This window comes from Trachurus trachurus, assembly GCF_905171665.1.
Source record: "Trachurus trachurus genome assembly, chromosome: 5".
Lineage (NCBI taxonomy): Eukaryota > Metazoa > Chordata > Actinopteri > Carangiformes > Carangidae > Trachurus > Trachurus trachurus.
Genome location: NC_139896.1, coordinates 4448384 through 4470366, shown reverse-complemented (window position 1 = coordinate 4470366; position 21983 = coordinate 4448384). Strand labels below are relative to the sequence as shown.

Below are 21983 nucleotides of genomic sequence, written 5' to 3'. Positions count from 1 at the left end.
CTTTCACACCCAGGATGTCGGAGCGGAGCGGAGGTCCTTTAGTGGCCTGCAGCTAAAAAAGAGGAGGAGGAAAAACACATGTTGGTTGGTGGGAGAGTCGTCATGATTTACTGACGCCCGCCGGCCTGCAGCACCTGCTCGGTCGCTGCATGGCTCGCATTCATTCTGAATCTCAATATTCATGTTGGATTTCCAGGAATGTGGCTGCACAGACACTCAGGAGGGCCAAAAAAAAAGAAAAAAAAAAGAAGAAGGACCTAACAATTCCCAGACACTGAAGAATCAGATCCTAGAGACGACACGAGGAAAACAGAAACGAGACAAAAAGCAGAAGTTTCTCGGTTCTGTGATTTCTAACCTGTTACACGTCACAGTGAGCGAGATACCAGACATGTAAACATCAATGTATTAATCAAATTCGTTGAGCTACAATAAATAAAATCGATCATTAATCGTTTTGGTCAGAAGATTTCTGCTTCTTCAGTGTGACTGTATCTGACGGTAAACTAAATATTGTTTAATTATCTGAAATAAAACAAGATATTTGAAGATTTTGGGAACTTTCACAATATTTTTTTTAATATAACATACTAAAGTTTTATGAAAATGATAACATGGTCTTTTTTCTCTTTAATAATCAACTTGTATTATTGCAAAATAACTAATATCATTGTACATTTGTTCACACTAAGCTGAAAACAATAAAAGGCATAATGGCCCGATTGATATTATCCATGAACACTGGGTTTGTTTGCACATCTTATATGTCATTATTTATATTCATTTCTTTATTACATTTTCACACTCAACACTAATATATATTATTTTATTGCATATATATTTACATTTTTAAGTTGTTTCTGTTTTATTCCTCTTTGGCTGCTGCTGTGAAACTGTAATTTCCCAGTTTATGATCAATAAAGTTTATCATATTGCGTTGTTATCGTATAACCTAACATCTTAACATATCTTATTGCATCTTATCCTATTGTATCACATCGCATAGTATCACATTTTGTCATTGTAACGTATCACATTTTAGCGTATTATAGCATCATATCGTATTGTATTACATCTTGTCTTATCACATCTTTTTGTATCTTTTCTTATTGCAGCGTAAAGAAAAACATCCGCTTTGTCAAACTACTGCTTCCATATTTAACATTTCCATAACAGATCATCCAATCGCTGCAGGAAGAGTGTGTTAAATTAGCTTCAACCAATGAGCCGCTGCATGTTGGGATTTATTGCAGGACCATCGGGGTTCGAACACATTAACTGAGAAACTGATTGAAAGTATAAATAAGAAGCTCTGGTTTGTTTAGGTCAAAAGACTTCGTGTCAACACAGACTCCACAGCAAAAAAAAAAAAAAAACCCAAAAAAAGCTCAATTACCACAAATCAGATAAAAGGGAAGTGAAGTCAGACCGAGTACCAACCGAGAAACCAGTGTAATTTCCTCACATCATGGGAAAGTGCTAGTAGGAGGTAAAACCGACACTAATATCAATAGTAAGAGTGAACTGAGAAATGAGAAATGATCACCTACGTTTTAAAATCTACATTTATCTCGACACAATCATCATATGAAACCTTCCTATGGATTCTAAGTCATATCACGAGTCGACTTCCCTCGATCAATAACGTTGTCAATGTGAGTATGAATGCAGCGTTGTGTTATGTATTTGATGCGAGGATGAGTTAAACAACTTCACACTGTAAAACAAACTTTGTAACAAACTGTGTAACAAAATATAAATACACTAAAAACTCAAAACCACTGTCACCTGTCACCACAGAGCTTCAAACAATATCACAAAAACATCATAAAATACTAATATTTCAGATATAATAGCCTATTTAATCTGTATAATAATATAATACAGATGTTTCACTATATTGAATTTCTATGCTTTAGGATGTTATATGTGAAACTGTGAAATACACTTAGGCCCAAATTGATACTATTGATATCTCTGGATGCCTTTGAGAATTAAAAATAAGGATGCAGATGTTTGATCACAGTTGTAATTATGCACAGCAGTCATTACTGTGCAGAAATCAACCTCAATGAGCAAAACTGTACAAACCGAACTTCTGCATTATATTAAAAAAAAAAAAAACCTTTACAGAGATCAAAGACAAAATATAAAATCATAAAGTTTCCCAAATGTACAGTGGTTAAGCCTCAACTCACTGACACTTTAGGAAACACAAGCAAAGACACAAATGTGCTACAAATTCAGAAACGATCTTCATCAATGCTGCAAAACATGAGCGGCAAAAACTCACAACACAACGGGAAGTGTTTTGTTTCTTGGCACACGGACCACTTCAAAATGATCACGTTGGAGTAAACTTAAAAACTTTTGTTTTACTCTATAAACTACTGACAAGATTTGTTCGCAGATTTGAAATAAATATATTGTCATTTAGAGCTTTTATTGGCAGAAAATGGCAACTGGTTAAAATAACAAAAAAGTTCCAGTGTTTTCAGACCTCGAATAATAATAATGATGCAAAAGAAAACAAGTTCATATTCAAACATCTGCCAAACATTTAGAAAAGCCGATTTATTAAGTGGTCTCTGAATTTTTTCCAGAGCTGTAGGTATATTTTGTATTTCAAATTTAAAACGTTGAAATATAGGCTATCTTGTTTACAGTCGCCCAATAAATCACAGTGAAGTGGCATCATGCAAAAGTTTGTCCCCCCCTGGTCCAAAATGTGTGTTAATGTGAACAGTTCATCAAGTGGAAGATGAAATGATCTCCAAAAGACATGAAGTTCAACAAGAAACACTCTTTTTTCAATATTTTCATCAATATCAGTGTATTATTTTAGTTTTCTACAGTTTCAGAGTGAAAAAGGGAAACAAAGCAGCAGCAGCAAAAGAATGGGAAACCCAGGAGACTTGAGCTCTCAGAGAACTTTGACCAAGGTATCAGACAAGATATTTACTATTTACACACTGTGTGTGATAGTTTCCAAAGAGGGGAAAATGTGAAGGGAATGTGTCATCTGTAACTTATGTCTTTTGGAGATCATTTCATCTTCCGCTTGATGAACTGTTCACATTAACAGACAAACTTTGGCATCATGACACTGTATCACCCTTTTTACAGTCTCCTAATAAATCACAATATACCGTATCATATCGTATTGTCACATTCTCACTGTACAACACAAACACGCGGCAGCAGCAGCAGCAGCAGCAGCAGCCAGTTGGTGGATGTCATGGGTAGTTTATATAAACCAGAGGTCCCTCAGAGACAGAGAGAGGCCTTTGTGTCGGCAGCCGAGCAGCTGGCATAACAAATTCTTTAAATGTTCTTGAGTCCTTTTTATAAGTGAAGCTGCAGCGAGACGGCGACGACGTCTACGAACCATCAGCTGCTGAGGGGAATCACACATTTCCCACCCTGCCTTTTTTTTTTAAATGCCTCTCCTCCTCCTCCTCTTCTTCCTCCTCCTCCTCCTCTTCTTCTTCCTCCTCCTCCTCCTCCTCCTCCTCCTCCACCCACCAGGTGCTAATGGATCATTTTTGCGGGTTATGGCCAATGTTCCCTCTAATTTTCAAAACTCCTGAGCAGAAATTCAACTCCCCTGATGACCTGCTCAAGCGAACACAGTAGCTACGTCCACATGCTGGTGCTTTGGCCTCACCTCTCCAACTCCAAATATCAATACAATTGGCTATTACTATTATGATTAATGACAGATTATTTTGACAACATTACCTAGGCTACTCCATATCTGGGTCAGTAACAAAATACAATATTGTTTTGGCAAAATAGATTTTGCATTTATTGCCATATGAACAATATGAAAAAAAAAAAAAAAACTAACATCAAGTTGGTGTCATCAACTCTTGGCACAGAAGCATTCTTGATATTAACAGTAATAATAATTCTCAAGCAAAAACTTAAATCGTAGTTGCACTACAGACCACGGTTAAGGTCATAAATTTAACAATTCGAAGCGCACATTAGGGAGAAATAAACAGTAAACTAGTCGGGGATATTGTGTAGTGTGCAACTTTTTTGTCTTCTGGGCAAAGAGGAGGGGAGCAGTGTGCAATTGCACAGTAAAACACCTTAGAGCAGAGATGTCAAACTCAATTTAGTTCAGGGGCCACAAACAGCACAATTTAATCTCAAGTGGGCCGGACCAGTAAAATAATAGCATAATAACCTTTAAATATATCTAAAAAACTGAAATTTTCCTCTGTTTTGGTACATTAATAAGATGTTTTGCAGTTACTGAACTATCCTGTTACAAAACGTATTATGAACCACCTGAAATTTCTTGATAAAAACATGTGCAATTTCAAATTTTCGCACTTGACAAATTCATCCTGAGGGCCAGATTGGACCCTCTGCAGGGCCGGTTCTGGCCCACGGGCCGCATGTTTGACATCCCTGCCTTAGAGTGAACAGTGGTTATGGCGCTTAAATCAAGGAGGTGTCACTTAAAAAAAAGGGAAGGGAAGCACCACCAGAGATCCTGAGACTTAAAAATAAAATAAAACAGAAAGTCAAAACGACTGCCGCTCGGCTCCCATCTCATCTCCCTCTGCAGCCCTGAAGGCTCTAATTGAGAATAATAAAGATGTGAAATGATTACTGTGAGCATCTGAAACGAGCGAGCGTGCAGCCGGTGGTGAGTCTGATGTGGGCGGCTGAATTACAGGTTTGTGGCGTGCAACCGTATAAATCACGAGACCTGTTCTAAACTGAGACCTACGTGGCTTCAGAGTGAACGAGCGCAAACACAAAACATCAAAACCGTTCTCAGACGCAAACTTGTACTTAAAGGAAGCTGCTTTTTAAATAGCTTTAAAAAAAAAAATCATATTGTCCCTGACAGCCGTTACTATATCTTTATGCTCCTTTAGCTCCGATGAGAAAAAACAAAACAAAGAACTTTCACTGCAACAATGGTCCATTAAATTGAAATAGTGAGTCAGTCCCGTGTAGGGTTGGGCGGTATGACGGTATTATACCGTGTGACGGTATAAAATGTCTACCGGTAGAGATTTTGCAATACCGTTTATACCGGAGAAAGAGCAGATGTCTGCGGCATCTCTCTGAAGTCACTGTAGTTAGACCGCCTCCACACACGGGGGAGCCGGCACTGCAGCAGACTGCTTGGCGTGGTTGCATCAGCACGACGAAGAAGAAACAGCTTTACCGGTTACCCGAGGGATAACAATCATGGCGGAGGTGGAGAGTGAAAGCAGAAGTGGGAGCATAATATAATACATCCATGAGTGGGAGTCACGAGGAAACGGAGGCAGCCCAACCCGCCCAACAAGACGAAAAAGTGAAAAGTGAAAGTAATTCACTCCAGCCGTATTTTTTTTCGATCGATCAGCTGTGTTTACCGTTTCATGTGTCATAGTTCTGATGGTTAGACAGATGAATTAGACCTCTAACACATCCTAAAGTTTGACTTGTCAGAGTTTTTCAGAAGAGGAGTAAGTCAAGTTATAAGCGATGCTAATTTCTGTTAGCCCGTCTATGGTGTTTTACATTATACGTTAGCATTAAGCTAGCGGGCTTTTTATGCTTAGTTGTGACACTGGCTGTGTGTGTTTTAAACGTTGTTTCAAACTATGTGGGTTAACACCTTTGATGCTTAAATGTATATTGCCGCTTAACATATTGCTTTACTCCTCTTTCTATGTGCCATTTTTACTGTAGGACAGGCTAGGACACTCTTTGTTTATTATGGTCACTTCCGTCCCTCCCACACACCGTTTTTCCGTCAGTTGTTGAAATTTGAGCCCTTTGTGTACTACCATAGACTGTAAAGGTTACTTAGGAACTCTAAAGTAACTTCTTTGATTTTCCCGGTTTGACCTGTTTGAACAGCCATAGACAGCACAGACCGTAGGCATTTTTGTAAAATGCTAATTTTTGATTCTGTGATTTCTTTTTTATATATATATAGCCTATATAATTGCACTAACTGGAGCCAGACTGCTCTGGCATTTTTCCTGTAGAAATCCAAGTTAAAAAATAAAAGAGGAAAATGATCAAATGTGACAGTATGGTTATTTTAAGCCATTAATTGAATTTACAGGGGGAAAAAAACATACCGTGATATATACCGTTACCGTGATATGAAATTACTCATACCGTGATATAAGATTTTGCTCATACCGCCCAACCCTAGTCCCGTGCATCATTTTATGGCAGTTTCTCTAAAAGTTGAGCTTGATACTTTTGATATAAACTTGAGAGTTAAAAAATAATAAATATATTCAGTTTTGAAGTCATAACGCACTGCAGTTGATACTAAGAAGAAATATTCTGCCTTAAAAGAAAAAACTTGACAGAAAAAAAAAAAAAAAACATAAAGTTTTCCCCAATGTACGGTGGCCCTGAAGGCTCAACTCTCCCCATACTGGTCCCTCGTTTTATTATGTCCTCTGACCGGTCCCTCGCTTTATTGTGACTGGTCCCTCTCTTTATTGTGACTGGTCCCTCGTTTTATTATGTCCTCTGACCGGTCCCTCGCTTTATTGTGACTGGTCCCTCTCTTTATTGTGACTGGTCCCTCGTTTTATTATGTCCTCTGACCGGTCCCTCGCTTTATTGTGACCGGTCCCTCGCTTTATTGTGACTGGTCCCTCGCTTGATTATGATCGGTCCCTCACTTTATTATGACCGGTCCCTCGCTTTATGTGACCGGTCCCTCGCTTTATTATGTCCTCTGACCGGTCCCTCGCTTTATTATGACCGGTCCCTCGCTTTATGTGACCGGTCCCTCGCTTTATTGTGACCGGTCCCTCACTTTATTTTATTGTGACCGGTCCCTCTCTTTATTTTATTGTGACTGGTCCCTCGCTTTATTGTGACTGGTCCCTCACTTTATTGTGTCCCCAGAAACACTTCTGTCTGTTGTGCTGTGAGTTTTTGAAGCTCATCAAACTGATTAAGTTGTTTTCTGAATTTGTAGCACGTTTGCATCAGTGCATGTGTTTTGTTTTGTTTTTAATTTGCAGTGCTTTGAGCTCTCAGGGCCACCGTACATATCGTCTCTTATAAAGACTATTTTGTTAATTCTGTAAACTTCATTAGATATGCATACTGTCCAGTTGTGAGCATGCAACGCTGCTAAATGTGGATGCACGCGAGACAGCATCAAAAACTCCCTTCAGCTTGGATTTCACAGTTCCTCTCAGATGTGACTTGTTCTAAGTTACGTGCTTTTCTGTTGAAAGAGGATGTCGAGAGCTCATTACTTCTCTGCTGGTAACAGAGCAGTCAGGTGTTTATGGTCCCTTTAAACTTCGGTTTGACACGTTTATTAACAGGAAAAAAGAAAAAGATAAAGAGCTTCTGTCTCTTCTGTTTTTGTTATTGTTGCTATGCAAGTGTAGGTAAATTTACACATTAACACAGGGGTGAACTACTGTATATGAAAGTAAAACATCTCACAAATAAGTAACTACACAAAGAAAATGCATAATTTGAGTCTGAAATGATTTATAATGTCCAACATGTTAAGCTTAAGTATTTCCAAACATATCAAATGTGTTTTGATGCATAGAAAGCAGTGGGTTTTAGTTGTTTTTGGAGGATAAAGAGTCGGACATGCTGAACATACATGAAATAGTTTAATTAAAACCAATGAGAGACTGTTGGATGTTTATCTACTATAAACATTATTCTAAATCTCTGAGTGACAGAGGATTAAATCATTATCTAAAAGTAAGTTTGTTTTTTTTGTTTTTTTACCTGTAATAGTTTGTTAAAGAAGCCTATAAGTATAATGCCAGGTTTCTGATTTAAAAAAAAAAAGTAAGAATAAACTTACAGGTGACTTCTGTTACTGCAGCTGAACCAATGCAGGTAGATTCACACAATAGAGATAAATAAACAGGTAGAACATCTCCCACAGGTAAAAAAAAATAAGCATCCACATAAAGAAATACAGTGGTATTTCTCCATTATTTCCATCCAGCTGCTCAGGTAGCTTCATAAAGCTGCTGGGCCTCAACTTTTTCAGGAGTTTAGCAAACTTTAAAAAACTTTTTAGTTGTTAGCTTCCCCCCCCCTAAACTTTCTCTCTGTGTCTTTCTGTAGCATCTTATTCCCAAAAGGTACAAGAAGTTCAATAGCACTAAACAACCAAACCATTTCCGCTGTTATATGCACATAAAGTTTGTTAAATAAAACGTTTAATGTCATCTCTTTTTTTGCTCTTACCTTTGCAGCTAGTTAGCATTGTGAGCTAACCAGTTAGCATCGTGCCTCCTGTGCATCCTCACAGCTCCCAGATTTCAGCTGCCTGGAAGAGTTTTTATCTCTGCTCATATGGACAAAAGAGCTGAAGAAAACATCAACAAACCGTCCGATTACGTCTCTACGGCCCAAACCAAGTGAAAAACAGGAGGTACACACTCCAAAAATCGCGTTTTAAAAGCGGAAAACTGGACTTTTTTTTTTGCTCGGGAGGCTCCAACTCAATAAAAGTAAAGCAATGCTGTGGTGCGTTCAAGGCGCCGTGGGAAATATGAACTTCCCCTAACAACATCAAACGTTTACCATGGTAACCGCGTTTCCGACACGAGATTTTATTTACACATATTAAAAGCGAGTTAACAGGCAGAATGGAAGTAATAAATAACAACTCAGTTTAAAGATTTAAGGAATTCGTGAGAGTGTCATCTCAGACTTTTTTGTTTAATTTGTTCTTTGGCTGTTCGTCATTTGCAGATATACTATGAACAGAATGATGAAAAACAAAAAGAGAAAACAATAAACACCATGCGAAATAATCATTTAAAGTGTTTTATTATGTTTTTATTCACTTTTAGTGTCACTCAAAAAACTTTCAAGTTACATTTACCAACAGCAGCGAGTGATAGTCGCGAAAGTTACGACTTTAGTATGGTACAGTGAACGCCTCAAAGAGGATCGACTTCTCCGCTGCGGTGTGTGTGTGTGTGTGGGCGGTTTACGGTCAGAGATGATGCAGGACGTCTGGTCGTCATGTTTGTTTACTGGTTAATTGGTTATTTCACAATAGGCCTATATGACGTCAAACTATAGCTTTTCTTTTCTTTTCTCTCTTTTTTTTTAGTATCATTTTCTTCTAATAATCAAATGATAGAAGTGTTTTTGAACTCGCCTCAAAAAGTTACTCCGTGTCCTTTTCAGACACCAGAGGTCAGCAGCGCGTTGCACAGCCTCCACTAAACCAGTAAACCACATGACACGTCCCTGAACACACCACAGGCCATAAAACACTGTCTCTTACATTATGTAAATGAGACAATGAGCCATAATAATGAAAACCACTTTACAGCTGACATACATACATACCAGGTATGAAAAAACAACAACAGAAATTCAGCTCATGTTGACAAAAAGCTATTCCACACAGGAGTATGAATAAAGTAATGAATAAATTAAGATAACATTCTCACTTTAAATGTTAAAACTTATCAATAAGTAGGCTAATAATAACATTATTATTTTGTATATAATGATCCCAATACACATAAAACAATGTGAGTTGAAATAAAGGTCTTTTCTTTTCTTTTTTTGGGGCAAAGTGAAACATGCACAAATCTGGTGAGCTTGATACAACATAAACAACATATATTTTATATATAACAACAAGCCTACATTGTACACTGTAAAACAACAATGTTATAATAAAAATGAAATACAAAATTACTTACATCGACTGTGCAAATGCAAAAAGATACAAATCACTCTCTCCAATAGACAGTCGACTAATCAAAAGAGAGACGGTGTTCAAAGACAAGTCATCATCACAAGTTCTTTCTTGAATCTGAAAGTTATGAGTAATAATGTCCGACATGTTTCCTCTCGCAGCAAAAAAAAGTGTCTGTTCAGATTTGTTAACACACGACGTTTGCTGTCAAATCTCTTTTCATTTTCAACTTTTCCATCACTGCAATGCAAATTCTGTATGTGGATGAAGTGGGATGTTTCCAAATATATCAAATATGTTTTAATGTTTTAAAGAATGAAGGGTTAACTCTTAGCTCTTTTTTTTTTCTATGATAATGGCCCCTTAGAGTACTTTTCGTAACTGTAATGAAAATTATGTAAGTTGTAAATTCTGTTAGAGTGGAGCTCTCCACGGTACCGTGTAATGCACATCACACACAGTAACACTCACCAGACACAGCATAGGCTACTGTTTGTATCGGTACACAAAGTAACACTGGCTACAAAATGTTTACTGCTCGTCACGTACACGGAGTAACACACCGCATGCTATTGGTCACGGACCACGTACACGGGCTATAACTGTCCACACAACGTGTAGGCCAGTGGTTCTCAACTGGTGGGTCGGGACCCAAAAGTGGGTCGCGGACCCGTGCTGGATGGGTCGCGGACATCTGATTAAAAAAGTAAATAATATTTAATGCACATCTGATGTTGGACATGTCTTTTATTTTGAAAAATAACTTATTTTGAAAGGCACACGAGACACGTGAACACATGCAGTTGTAATGGTCCTCCTCTGTTTCTTATTATTTGCTCCATTTGCTCTGAATGCAAAGATATCAGTTTCTTATTAATGTGGCCTGAATGCAGTGAAAATACCTTGTTTTGTGGGTCTTTATTTTGTGCAATTTGATATTTATTCACTTTTGTGAATATGGTCTGAATGCAGAGATGCATTAGAAGTCAAATATATCATTTTGTTGGTTTCATTCTCCAGTTTGATATTTTTTTATTCACTTCCGTACATGCAGTTGTCATGGTCCTCCTCAGTTTCATTCATGTGCTCTGAAATGCACTTTGCTCAATAAAGAGCAAAATTAGTTTTTAAAGGCTTTAAAAAAAATCTTGGTTTGAATTCTATAAAAGTGGGTCGCGACTTAATGACCATGGGAAAATGTGGGTCCCAGAGTGAGACTAGTGGAGAACCCCTGATGTAGGCTACTAAAGTTACTCGTCACAGCACACAGACCCCCGCAGTAAGTTACACACAGTAACACAGGCTACACACCTGGTAACTTACTGCTCGTTAGGCTAACGATGTGGCTAACACCAGGCTGCTAACAATACATTACATTCATAGCACCATTTCCAAGAAAGGTAAAAAAAAAAAGAGTAGAACGCGTCATTTCCTGTGCGCCAGCGCGGGAATGTCGCTCCAAGACAGTAAATACAAAAAGAGTAAATACTGAAAAGTACCGCGAGATGTTAGAGGAGCCGAACGGCTTAATCACCGTTGTATAATCTCCTCTTATAGTGGCTTGGGTGAAACGGATATTTACAGACACGTAGAAGTTACGCACTATAGCTTTAAATTAGGGTTATTATTATTTATTTTGTATATAATAATCCCAATACACATAAAACAATGTGAGTTGAAATAAAGGTATTTTCTTTTCTTTTTTTGGCAAAGTGAAACATGCACAAATCTGGTGAGCTTGATACAACATAAATTTTATATACATTGTACACTGTAAAACAACTATATGTTATAATAAAAATGAAATACAAAATTACTTACATCTACTGTGCAAATGCAAACAGATACAAATCACTCTCTCCAATAGACAGTCGACTAATCAAAAGAGAGACGGTGTTTAAAGACAAGTCATCATCACAGGTTCTTTCTTGAATCTGAAAGTTATGAGTAATAATGTCCGACATGTTTCCTCTGGCAGCAAAAAAAAGTGTCTGTTCAGATTTGTTAACACACGACGTTTGCTGTCAAATCTCTTTTCATTTTCAACTTTTCCATCACTGCAATGCAAATTCTGTATGTGGATGCAGTGGGATGTTTCCAAATATATCAAATATGTTTTAATGTTTTAAAGAATGAAGGGTTAACTCTTAGCTCTTTTTTTTTCCTTTAAGGGTAAGATGCATAAAATAGTTAAATTAAAATCACTGAAAGACAGTTGGACACCTGAACTTTCATAAAACCTCACACTAACACATTACAGTAACATTAAATCCTGTCTCAGTCAGTGTTTATTTTAATAAAACCACACGTTCTTTGACCTTCTTAAATAGTATTGTGGTATAAGGAACTGATCAAAGTAGAAGGAACCGATCAATGGTTCACTGATATTTCTAGCAGCATTTGTGTTTGTTCAAAGTGAGACGCTGAAACTTAAGGGAAATAAAACTAGACAAATATGTATTTTTAAATGAATAACCGTTCAACTTGTTCTCTTTTTTTTTTTTAATTATTTGTTATTTTGGTTGTTATTTTTAAACCGAGCCGACTGCTCAGACGTGTGGCTTGTGTTCGGCTTCAGCAGCAGCGAGGGAAACCACAGCGGATCATCTGATCTCAGAGCTGCAGCGTTGGCACGATCTGTGTGAACCGTCTGCATGTTGGTGGTTCCAATTGTGAAGTTAATTTTCACCACCACCAACACTGTGCAACACTGCATTTCTAAATTCAAGACGTCTGCAAGTTTTTGCATCGAGCCGGGGGATCGGTGTCGCACAAAAATAGGCTAATTGGAAAATACTTTGTCCTAATAATGTGAATTTTACAGTTTTTTTAATTCAGAAACTGTATAAATTTTGTTGTAATACCACCTTTTTAAAGAGAAACTCTACATTGTGCCCTTCTTACAACAACTTAATCATCAAACCAGAGAGTTTAGTCTTGTGCCAGTCATTTTACAAGGTGAAACCAAGTTCAAAGATCGTGGGCTATGACGGTTTTAGTTCTCTAAATCTGAGTTTTGTAATGAGAAGCTGCAGCCACAGTGAGACGGCGCTGTGAGAACATCACAAATGTGAACGTCTCACCAGAGACAGAGTGAGTCACTGACAAAAGTCTGATAATACTGTGCACTAATGCCCAAGGTCTCACCTTTCACTATGTGTGTGGGACAGACCGGAGGAGTAAACGGACAAAAAGGGCGACAAATTTACTCACAGGAGTTCATTCTTAAGAAGAATCAGAAATCTCCCTGCTTTTATTTTGAAATTCTGATTATACATTTACAATAAATCAAAATGTACTATTCAAAATGTGTAATGTGTAAGAAAAACAATGCATCAATGCAATGAATAAAAAAAAAAGACTAGAGAATGCATTTCCTGAAGGAAATACGGGTGAATGCTGAAACCTAGAAGCTGAATGAGCTGAATAAATTTGAATTAAGTGATGAAACTGCTGAAGCAATCTTGAAGAGATGAAACAATATATGAATAAAATGCAATGAATAAAAAAAAAAGATTACATTTCTGAAAAAAAAGTATCAAAATACGTATTTACAGTAATCATGTGCCATTAGGCTTTTTAACTTAGCCTACTGTAATCATTGATTGTGTCTCTGCCTCCTTTTTAATCCCTATTTTAGACCTTGCTACTTTTATCACTTCTCCATGCTTTAATGGGTTGTGCAATATGTTGTTATTGTGTATTCTATGATGTATGTGTGGGTGTGTGTGTGTGTGTGTGGTCTTCTGTCTGGTGCTGCTGTGGTAACAATGTAATTTCCTGCAAAGGATTAATAAAGAATCTTTAATATAACTTTAACCTTTATGATGGTTATTTGGGTCGAATTGACCCATTTCAAAGTTTTCACATGCAGAAAAATGGTACAAGTTTACATTTTTCCGTTTTTAAATTGCCTTTAACATCTGGACAGTGGATGAGAATTAGCCTCAGCCTGTTGATTAGTGTTGCATTGTCCCTGTCAAATAAACCAATAAATAAATAATTACATTTACATTTTTTCCTTCTTGAAACTTGGTGGTCTTAGTTTATTTTCTGTAATGAACAAGAACAGACAAAAACCCAAAAGAACAACTGAGTACACACATGCTGCTATATTATTATAAAACAAGCACTAGCTTACTTTCTTTGTATGTTACCATGTAGGCTACTGTATGTTTGTATTTCCATTGATAATATGGACCCCCTCGAAAATGAGATGGCACATCTCAAGGGGCTATCCTGTAAAATAAAGTCATACAGTAAAGTCATAGTTGTCTCCTCTCACCTTCATCCTCCGTCATGTGTCTGTCTGCTCCGGTCTCCATCCCCTGCTGACATAATACAGATGTTACCACGGCTACAATGATTTGTAGTGACTCATCTTCAGGTCATTAAGTCAAGTCAAACTTTGAGCTGCAGATTTGTGACTCAATTCAGAAAAATGATTCTGGATATGACCGAAGTTGAGAAGAGACGCGTTTTCTCAGCGACCAGCGGACAGAGATGGACAACACACTTCATCTGCATGACAAAGTAATTTGTTGTAGGTCAAGAGGGGAGTCAAAAATAACACTGAAGAGCGTGAAATATTGTCTTTTTTTTATTTTTTCTAAGATAAGCATAATTTATAACAACCAAGTCTGGATTGTAGTGGATTTTTTCCATCATAAAAAACATATCACACCTAGTTTTGTAGTCAAGACCACGACTGTATTCAGTCCCAGTCCTCATAATAATCATGTGTCTTGAAATTTACATTATTTCTCCTCAGCTAAAAAAGAAAAGATGATTTGATCTAAAATCTAAACCATATTTAATGTGAACAAAGTTTGGATTGAACAGAAGAACACAGCACAGAACCTGCTGAAGTCTCCTCCCACTGTTGACACGGTCGACACCAAGTTGTTACACAAGCAGATACTTAAGTACTTACAACTATTTGAATTATCTGGAACTTATTGAATTACATCACAGAAACCAAAGTGACATTTGTGGAAGACATTTGTGGTTAAAAAGAATAAAAAAACAGATGTAACTGCAGCTGTGGTCTGGTCTGGAGAAAAAATCCAGAATCCAGCTCGAGACAAGACCTTGAAGATGTTAAATGTGATCTAGTAGAGATTAATTGCAAACATTAATATATATATCATATAATATCTATATTGTTTGAAATTGAGATAAAGACATTTTTTTTTTTCTGAACTGAGTTTAAACCCAAATGACGACCCAGGTTGATTTGACCCGAGGTGAAGACAATACAAGAGTATTTCATCAAGATTCAATTTAATAAAAAACCTTATAAATATTGTATTAGGCAGCTGTGCCCATCTGCAACAGCTACTTTAACTTCTTTAGTTGCCTTTTTAATGTGTTTGACCTTTGGCAATACTCTGAGGTTAACACTCTAGAGAAATGTGCATATATTAACCACAAGACACTCCGACCACAACGATCACTAACTGTTACTCACCATCACCAGGCCGACACATACACCTACATACAGTATTATTATATGTGTTAAATATGTGTTTATATTCACACTTATGCATATCAAACAATTATTTTACATTTTTCAGAGAGTTTAGTTCAACTTTGTTGTTCACCGTGGTGGAAATTTGTGTCATTACAAACAAAAAAGGAACAAACCACATAAGACCTTCCCCTGATACCACACAGACAAACCAGGCAAGTGGACAGGAAATAGCTGCAGCAGCAGTGAGAAAAAAAGTTTTTTCATTTTAACTTTTGATCTTTGTCCAGCCAGACATTTTATTTAAATAAAGTTTTAAATAAGTGCAGCAGAGTTGTGTAAAAATACAGAAACAGTTTCTATAGAGACATGACCACACCGAACACAGCACTTTAACCACGGACACACCCACACATTATCATCATACTGGGATAACACTGACACACACATACACACCTCATCATACTGACACAAAGGTCTCGTGCATTAACTGTCCTGTGTGCAGTACCAAGCATATGTTGGTACTGTGTGTCCGTGGGTGTGTGTGCAGCTTGTGCTCTCATTTATTCATTTATGACTTAGTTCTTTTATTATGAGATGGTTTTTACCTTGTAATTTTGCTGATTTTTTTTTACAGTGTCAAAAATCTATCTATCTATCTATCTATCTATCTATCTATCTATCTATCTATCTATCTATCTATCTATCTATCTATCTATCTATCTATCTATCTATGCACTTTATTGTAAATATTGAAGTTTTATCATGGTTTTCTTGTCTTCATGCAGAAGGCGTTCATTTTATTGTGATATAAGTGATATCACAGTTCTTCAACGTTTTTCAGGCCAAGGACCCCCAAACTGATGGAGAGATGAAGTAGGGACCCCCTACTTTAAATATTTATAAAATTGTGTATTATATTAAATTGGGCCTAGTAGCCTACCATGTATAAACGTACCCTCAGCTATTCAATTAATACAAAGGCTCGTATAGCATATTCACGGCCGTGCCACTGCCATTTATAAACAGACCTTATTAACTGATACCTATGCCGATATCAACAATGTCTTTCAATTGAATGGTAGGCTAATCATGCATAGAAGCTATTCAAATTGATGTTTTTATAGACCGAACCGCCTTGTTGTTTACAACTACCTCCAGGTAGAAAACCAGCACGTGTAACGGACTAGAGTTTAGCTAGCCTATATTTTTCACGCCCTATCACGGTTTAGACAAATCTGAAATGATTGAAGAAACATTATTATTTCTCTGTGTGTGTTTTGTGTTGCTATGTGTTGTATTTATACAGTTTGGGGGAATCACAGTGTCTAGAAAGCATCAGTGGCTCAGCTGACAGGGACAGCTAACAGCAGAGCTAACGGCAGTAGGTAAGCTAATGGCGGTAACAAAGCTAACGGCGGTAGCTAAGCTAATGGCAGTAGCAAAGCTAACATCAGGTTGCTGTTAAAACCCTCCCGTTGTCGGACACGACATGAAACTACTCCAGTTAGCTCAGTCATGTTGTAACTCAGATATCCGCTGGAAAAAATATTTTTTCATGGACCGTTTATTGAGTCACTGAGTTATTAAAGTTAAACAGGTAGCTAACGGTTAGCCCGGCTAATCTATGATAACCATTACTAAATGTGCACACATAAATAGTAATGTTTGTCCAATCATTGGTTGTATAAACTTAAACATCAGATTAGTCTAAACGGTGATATAGTGACATGAAAAATGAGATACAGTAGCAAATCTCTTGTCCTACTTGTTCTCATGCTGGTTTTCTACCCGGAAGTAGTTGTAAACAACAAGGCGATTCGTTCTTTTCTAAGCATAAATGTGAAAACAAAAAAACCCAACAAAATCGTATTATCAACCAAAGATTTCAGCACCTCTGCGGACCCCTTAGGGATCATGGACGCCCTGTTGAAGACCTCTGATATATAGGCCTATTCAGGGCCGTAGCTAGGAATTCCGGGTCCCCTGAAAGAATACTAAAGTGGGCCCCTGACTTTTCCACTTTTTTTCTTAGATTATGTTATGTATTATCATTTTTTATGTCGCCTACTTTGTTTTGATGCTAATGCAGCATTACTATGAGTATTAGTCAGGGTCTAAGCAGAATAATTCAGTCAAAGATTAGACTACTGGGGTTTTTTGTGGGCCCTACTGGGCGCTGGGCCCCTAGAATTATCATCATCTTTCTCCCCTATAAACGGCCCTGGGCCTATTATATTTCTGTGTGGGCTCTTTGTTCAGTTTATTCTCCAGTTATTGGGAACAGTCGTCATCTACATTACATGACAATACTAGTCTGTCTATGTTTGCTCTCAGTTCTCGCTTCGTAGTAGAAGAGGATGCAAAACAACTGGGACAAATACGGGTAATATTCAAATAAAAAAATTGGTGGGAAAATGCGGTGGCAGCACTACTGTTCCTCATTTGACTTTCTCAGGAGAAGGGGGAATTCCTGACCCCCCTCTCTCACTTTGATGCCCACACCTCGGCTGGCACCTACTACAACAACCAGCCTGTGATAAAAAAAAAAAAAAAAAAACCCACCGCATTCACATGAGATCAGATACACAAGTGAAAAACAAGTGGGCACCACCTGAACGTATGAACTCTCATGTACCTGCACTTCCCTGTAACATGAATAAAAACTGCTGCTGCTGCTGTCGACTTCTGAGAAGTTCAGTTAAGGTTTGACCTGACTGACTGACTGACTGTAGAGAGTAAACAACAAAAGCAAAGCGCACAAAAAGAGGGCAAGGAGGGAGGGGAGACAAAAAAGCAAAGCGCACAAAAAGAGGGCAAGAGGGAGGGGGGACAAAGAGAAGAGAAGAAGCGTTGGTGCATGTTTTTACGTATCATTTCATCTGCATAGATAGACAGAGACACAGATATCAGATCTCAACTGAACTGAACATTTGTTTGCCATAGCTACTGGTCTTGTTGCATGTGGTCAGGAGGTGGTGAGAATCGGTCGCCCTCTCAAATGTCGTTGTTTCCTGTCACACACACACACATTTTTTTTTTTTTTTTTACTGTGTGTTTGTTTTGTCATAGTTGCCAGTTTATTCTTCTCCAGTTTCATTATCGTCCCCCCCCCTTTTTTTATATTTTATCCTGCAAAGCTCTCATGTATGTGAAACTGGGAATGACCTCATGTTTCACACCTGTTAGTTTCACATCATGTGTTTTTTACTGTTTGTTGTTGAGTTGTTGCTGCGATACACAACATGTTTTATCTCCTCTTTCGCTCAGACATTAGAAAGTAGAGCTCTAACTGTCCAAGAAAGGGAAAAAAAACTGTCTGCATGCTTTAAAAATCAAATTTTCCGGTGTGATACGTTACATGATACATTTTATTATTGTCATCTCTGTTATATTATTATAGGATTTGTTTTTTTGTTTTGTTGAATATCAGTTACAAACATTTACAACTGTGAGAATATTGATGAAGCTTCAACATAGTTGAATTTTAAAGTTAAACTGAATCTGAAATTCAGGTGCAGGCAATACTGCAATTTCTTTCTTCCATTTTTTTTTTACAGTGACAATTTTCAATGTGATATCACTTTAATACTGTAATACAATTTAATCATTATCTCAATTTCTTTTATAGTGATTTTTTTTTTTAAATTCTGATTTATGATAGAAGCTACATAAACATCCATGTCATTAAAATAAAAGTTTCATTTCACTGGAATCACAGATTAAAAGCCAAATTATAAATGTACAAAAATGTCTTTATTATGTTTTCACTTTAGAAAATGTTCTCTTATCAAAAACATTATTCATGCACCAAAACATTTTCTACAACAACAACAACAACATAAATATGTCATTCTTATCCTGTAGCTGCAGTTTACTCCACTTCACTTTATAGATTTATACATTAATTATTTTGAACCAATTCAAAGCATTTTCACACAAAAGATAAATATAAAATATGCACAACATTAATGCACTGTATAAGGTTTGGTTTAAAGCAATATGAACATCTTATTCAAATAGAAAAAGATATGAGATATAAAAAAGAAATTCACAGTTGAATCTGTTCTATGTCTGAACAAATAAAACTTTAAGATTCACATTTTGTTTCACTTTAATGCTCCAACATGAACATGAACATGAACTCTGCGTCTTACTACTACTCAACCATCTGGATCATCTGAGTCCTCCCGGCCGCTGCCGTAGTCGTTCCGAAACTCTCTGAGGCTGAGGCGGAGGAGTTGTGGCTCTGCAGCAGCTTGGGTTTGCCGACGCAGCTCTTGCAGAGGTTCTCGGCTCGTCGCCTGAAGTGATGGTCCAGGAAGAAGTAGATGGCCGGGTTGACGCAGCTGTTGAGGAAGGCGAGGCAGCACGACACCAGCAGCCCGTTCCTCTGCCACGCCGTGGTGGTGTTGCAGCCGAGGGCGACGAGGTTGTTGGAGTTGGAGAGCTGCTCGCCGATGATGATGGCTTTGAAGATGTTGAAGGGGAGCCAGGAAACCACGAAGGCCACGATGATGCAGAGCACCATCTTGAGGGAGTGCCTGCGCCGCGCCTCGGCTCGGGGGTTGACGGCGGCGACGCAGTGGTTGTTGAGGTGTTTCACGATGGTGCCGTAGCAGAGCATGATGATGAGCACCGGGAAGACGAAGGTAGGCAAGGCCATGGTGAGACTCAGGACCAGGAAGAAGGGTGAGCTGTTGATCTCCACGCAGGTCTCTCCGTCCTGGATCTTCTCGGTTCCTCTGTAGATCCAAGACGGGACGCCGAGCGCCAGCGACACGACCCAGATCGCGGCGCACGTGGCCCGGATGCACTGGCTGCTCCTCAGGTAGCGCGAGTCCATGAGCTTCACCACGGCCAGGTAGCGGTCCACGCTCATGCAGGTGAGGAAGAAGATGTTGGAGAAGCGGTTGACGGCGATGATGTAGCTGCTCAGCTTGCACAGCGGCTCGCCGAAGATCCAGCGGCCGCTCTGGCCCGCCGACACGGCCCAGAGCGGCAGCGTCAGCACGAACACCAGGTCGGCCAGCGCCAGGTTGAGGATGAAGGTGTCCACCAGCCGGCCGCCCTTATTACGGTATAGTAGGGGTGGGAGAAAAAAATCGATTCACATAAATATCGCAATATCTTTTTTTTATTTTTGTTAAAGCAGAAGTAAGCGATATTTTTGTGTTAATCTAAGTCTTAAATAGTTCTATCTTCCGACAGCAATCACTTACATAGAGTGTTTGGACCGAAACACGGGTCTGTCAGTCACTCTGCTCTGCTCTGAGCCGAGGAGAAAACTTTTCTCGTATCCTACAACCTTTATCCAATGAGGAGAGAGAACGGCATGAAGGGCTGTGTGTGCAGCCAAGGGATGCGCGTGAATGTGGTGACGTAGGGACGAGGACCAATAGATCCATGACGAGGGCAGGGGCTGCTAACTCCATCGGCTGACAAGACGTTATGGTGCGTTCAAGGCAACCCGTAACTCGTGTTTTTCCGACCTGTGAAGTCGTACCAGTTCGATCTGGTACGAGTTCACGGGTCGGAAGTTACGAGTGGCCGTTATAGTGACTTTCACCGGTAAAACAGGTCGGAAAAACACGAGTGGGTTGCCTGGAACGCTACAAAGTCGTAAGTTGTGACTTGAAGCTGTAATTTACGGTTTCAAAAGCCTGCCTGGAACGCAGCATTAGCCAAAACGACCGGATCGCTTACTTCTGCTTTAACAATTTTTTATTCATTTTTCATATCAACATATAGCAAAAAAAATGGAAATCAGTAGCCTATAATAAAATAAAATAAGAACATACAGACAATTCAAGTGTAGGCTATTTCCTGTTGGCAAACAATAGCCCTACTATTTATTGACTGTATGTTCCAAACAAACGAACAAAGACAAGGAAAATCCAAACAACAGCAACAAAAAAGAAAGCACACACACACAAAAAGAAGAAGCAAAATATAAATACACACATATACTGTCACACATACACACACAGGCACACACACGACATATAAGCATACATATATATAAAAAAAAAGAATCACAATGTGCATTTGTTAGCCTTTTTTACATACAGAAAGTACAGGTTTTGTTAAAAATGCAGACTAAAAATCGAGAGAATCGGCAAAATCGTAGAATCGCAATTTAGATCAAATCGCCATCCAAAAAAATTGTAGAAGAATCGAATCGGGAGAAAAGTGCATCGTCCCAGCCCTACCTTACGGCTGCGGCTGCCCACCACCAGCATCACCAGCAGGTTGCCCAGGAAACCGGTGAAGAAGATGAGGTAGTAGGCGACCGGGAGGAAGATGTGGGCGCCGTAGAGGGGCGAGCCGTCACAACCACCGTTAAACGTATCATTGAAAATCATTGTATCGTTGTCGTCGTCTTCGTAGCTGTAGTTGTAGCTGTCGCTGTCGTACTCCTCGGTGATCATCTCTGCTGCCATGGTGCTGCTGCTGACACATCAGAGCGTCTGCAGCTGTGCAGCTGGTGTCACCGCGGCTCAGTGGTTTATCTCACACAGACAACGCTGCTTCATATTGCAAAAAAAAAAAAAAAAAAAAACAGAGAGAGAGAGAGAGAGAGAGAGAGAAAAGCCACAGAGCAAACAGAGGCCTCTTCCTTTTCAGTGCCACCTGCCGCCACAGATGAGGAACTACTCCACTACTTGTTCTTTTATTTTGTGAGTAAGTGAATCATAATGTTTCTGAAATAATGTCACACTTTGAATCTGGGGGTTTATGTACGATGTAATTCAGCCAGACGAGTCAGTCTGAGACAAGAAGACCTTTATCCAGCATGTGATTTATATGAGGCTG

At 38.6% G+C, this 21983-nt stretch overlaps 2 protein-coding genes across 2 annotated transcripts in view; both read right to left on the bottom strand.

Annotated features, from left to right (window-relative positions):
• The window catches only part of inavab (innate immunity activator b), a gene marked incomplete at its 3' end in the record, with an annotated part of 40903 nt that extends 32406 nt beyond the window's left edge, over positions 1-8497 (bottom strand). Inside the window, exon 1 of the mRNA XM_083971221.1 lies at positions 8221-8497. The remainder of the gene's footprint in view (positions 1-8220) is intronic.
• Positions 8498-19326: 10829 nt separating this feature from the next.
• gpr25 (G protein-coupled receptor 25) lies at positions 19327-21610 on the bottom strand (the record flags this gene model as incomplete). The annotated part of the gene is made up of 2 exons (XM_083971219.1): positions 19327-20238; positions 21380-21610. 2 exons carry the CDS (start codon positions 21608-21610, stop codon positions 19327-19329), a joined length of 1143 nt encoding a protein of 380 aa, XP_083827345.1.
• Between the last annotated feature and the right edge of the window lie 373 nt (positions 21611-21983).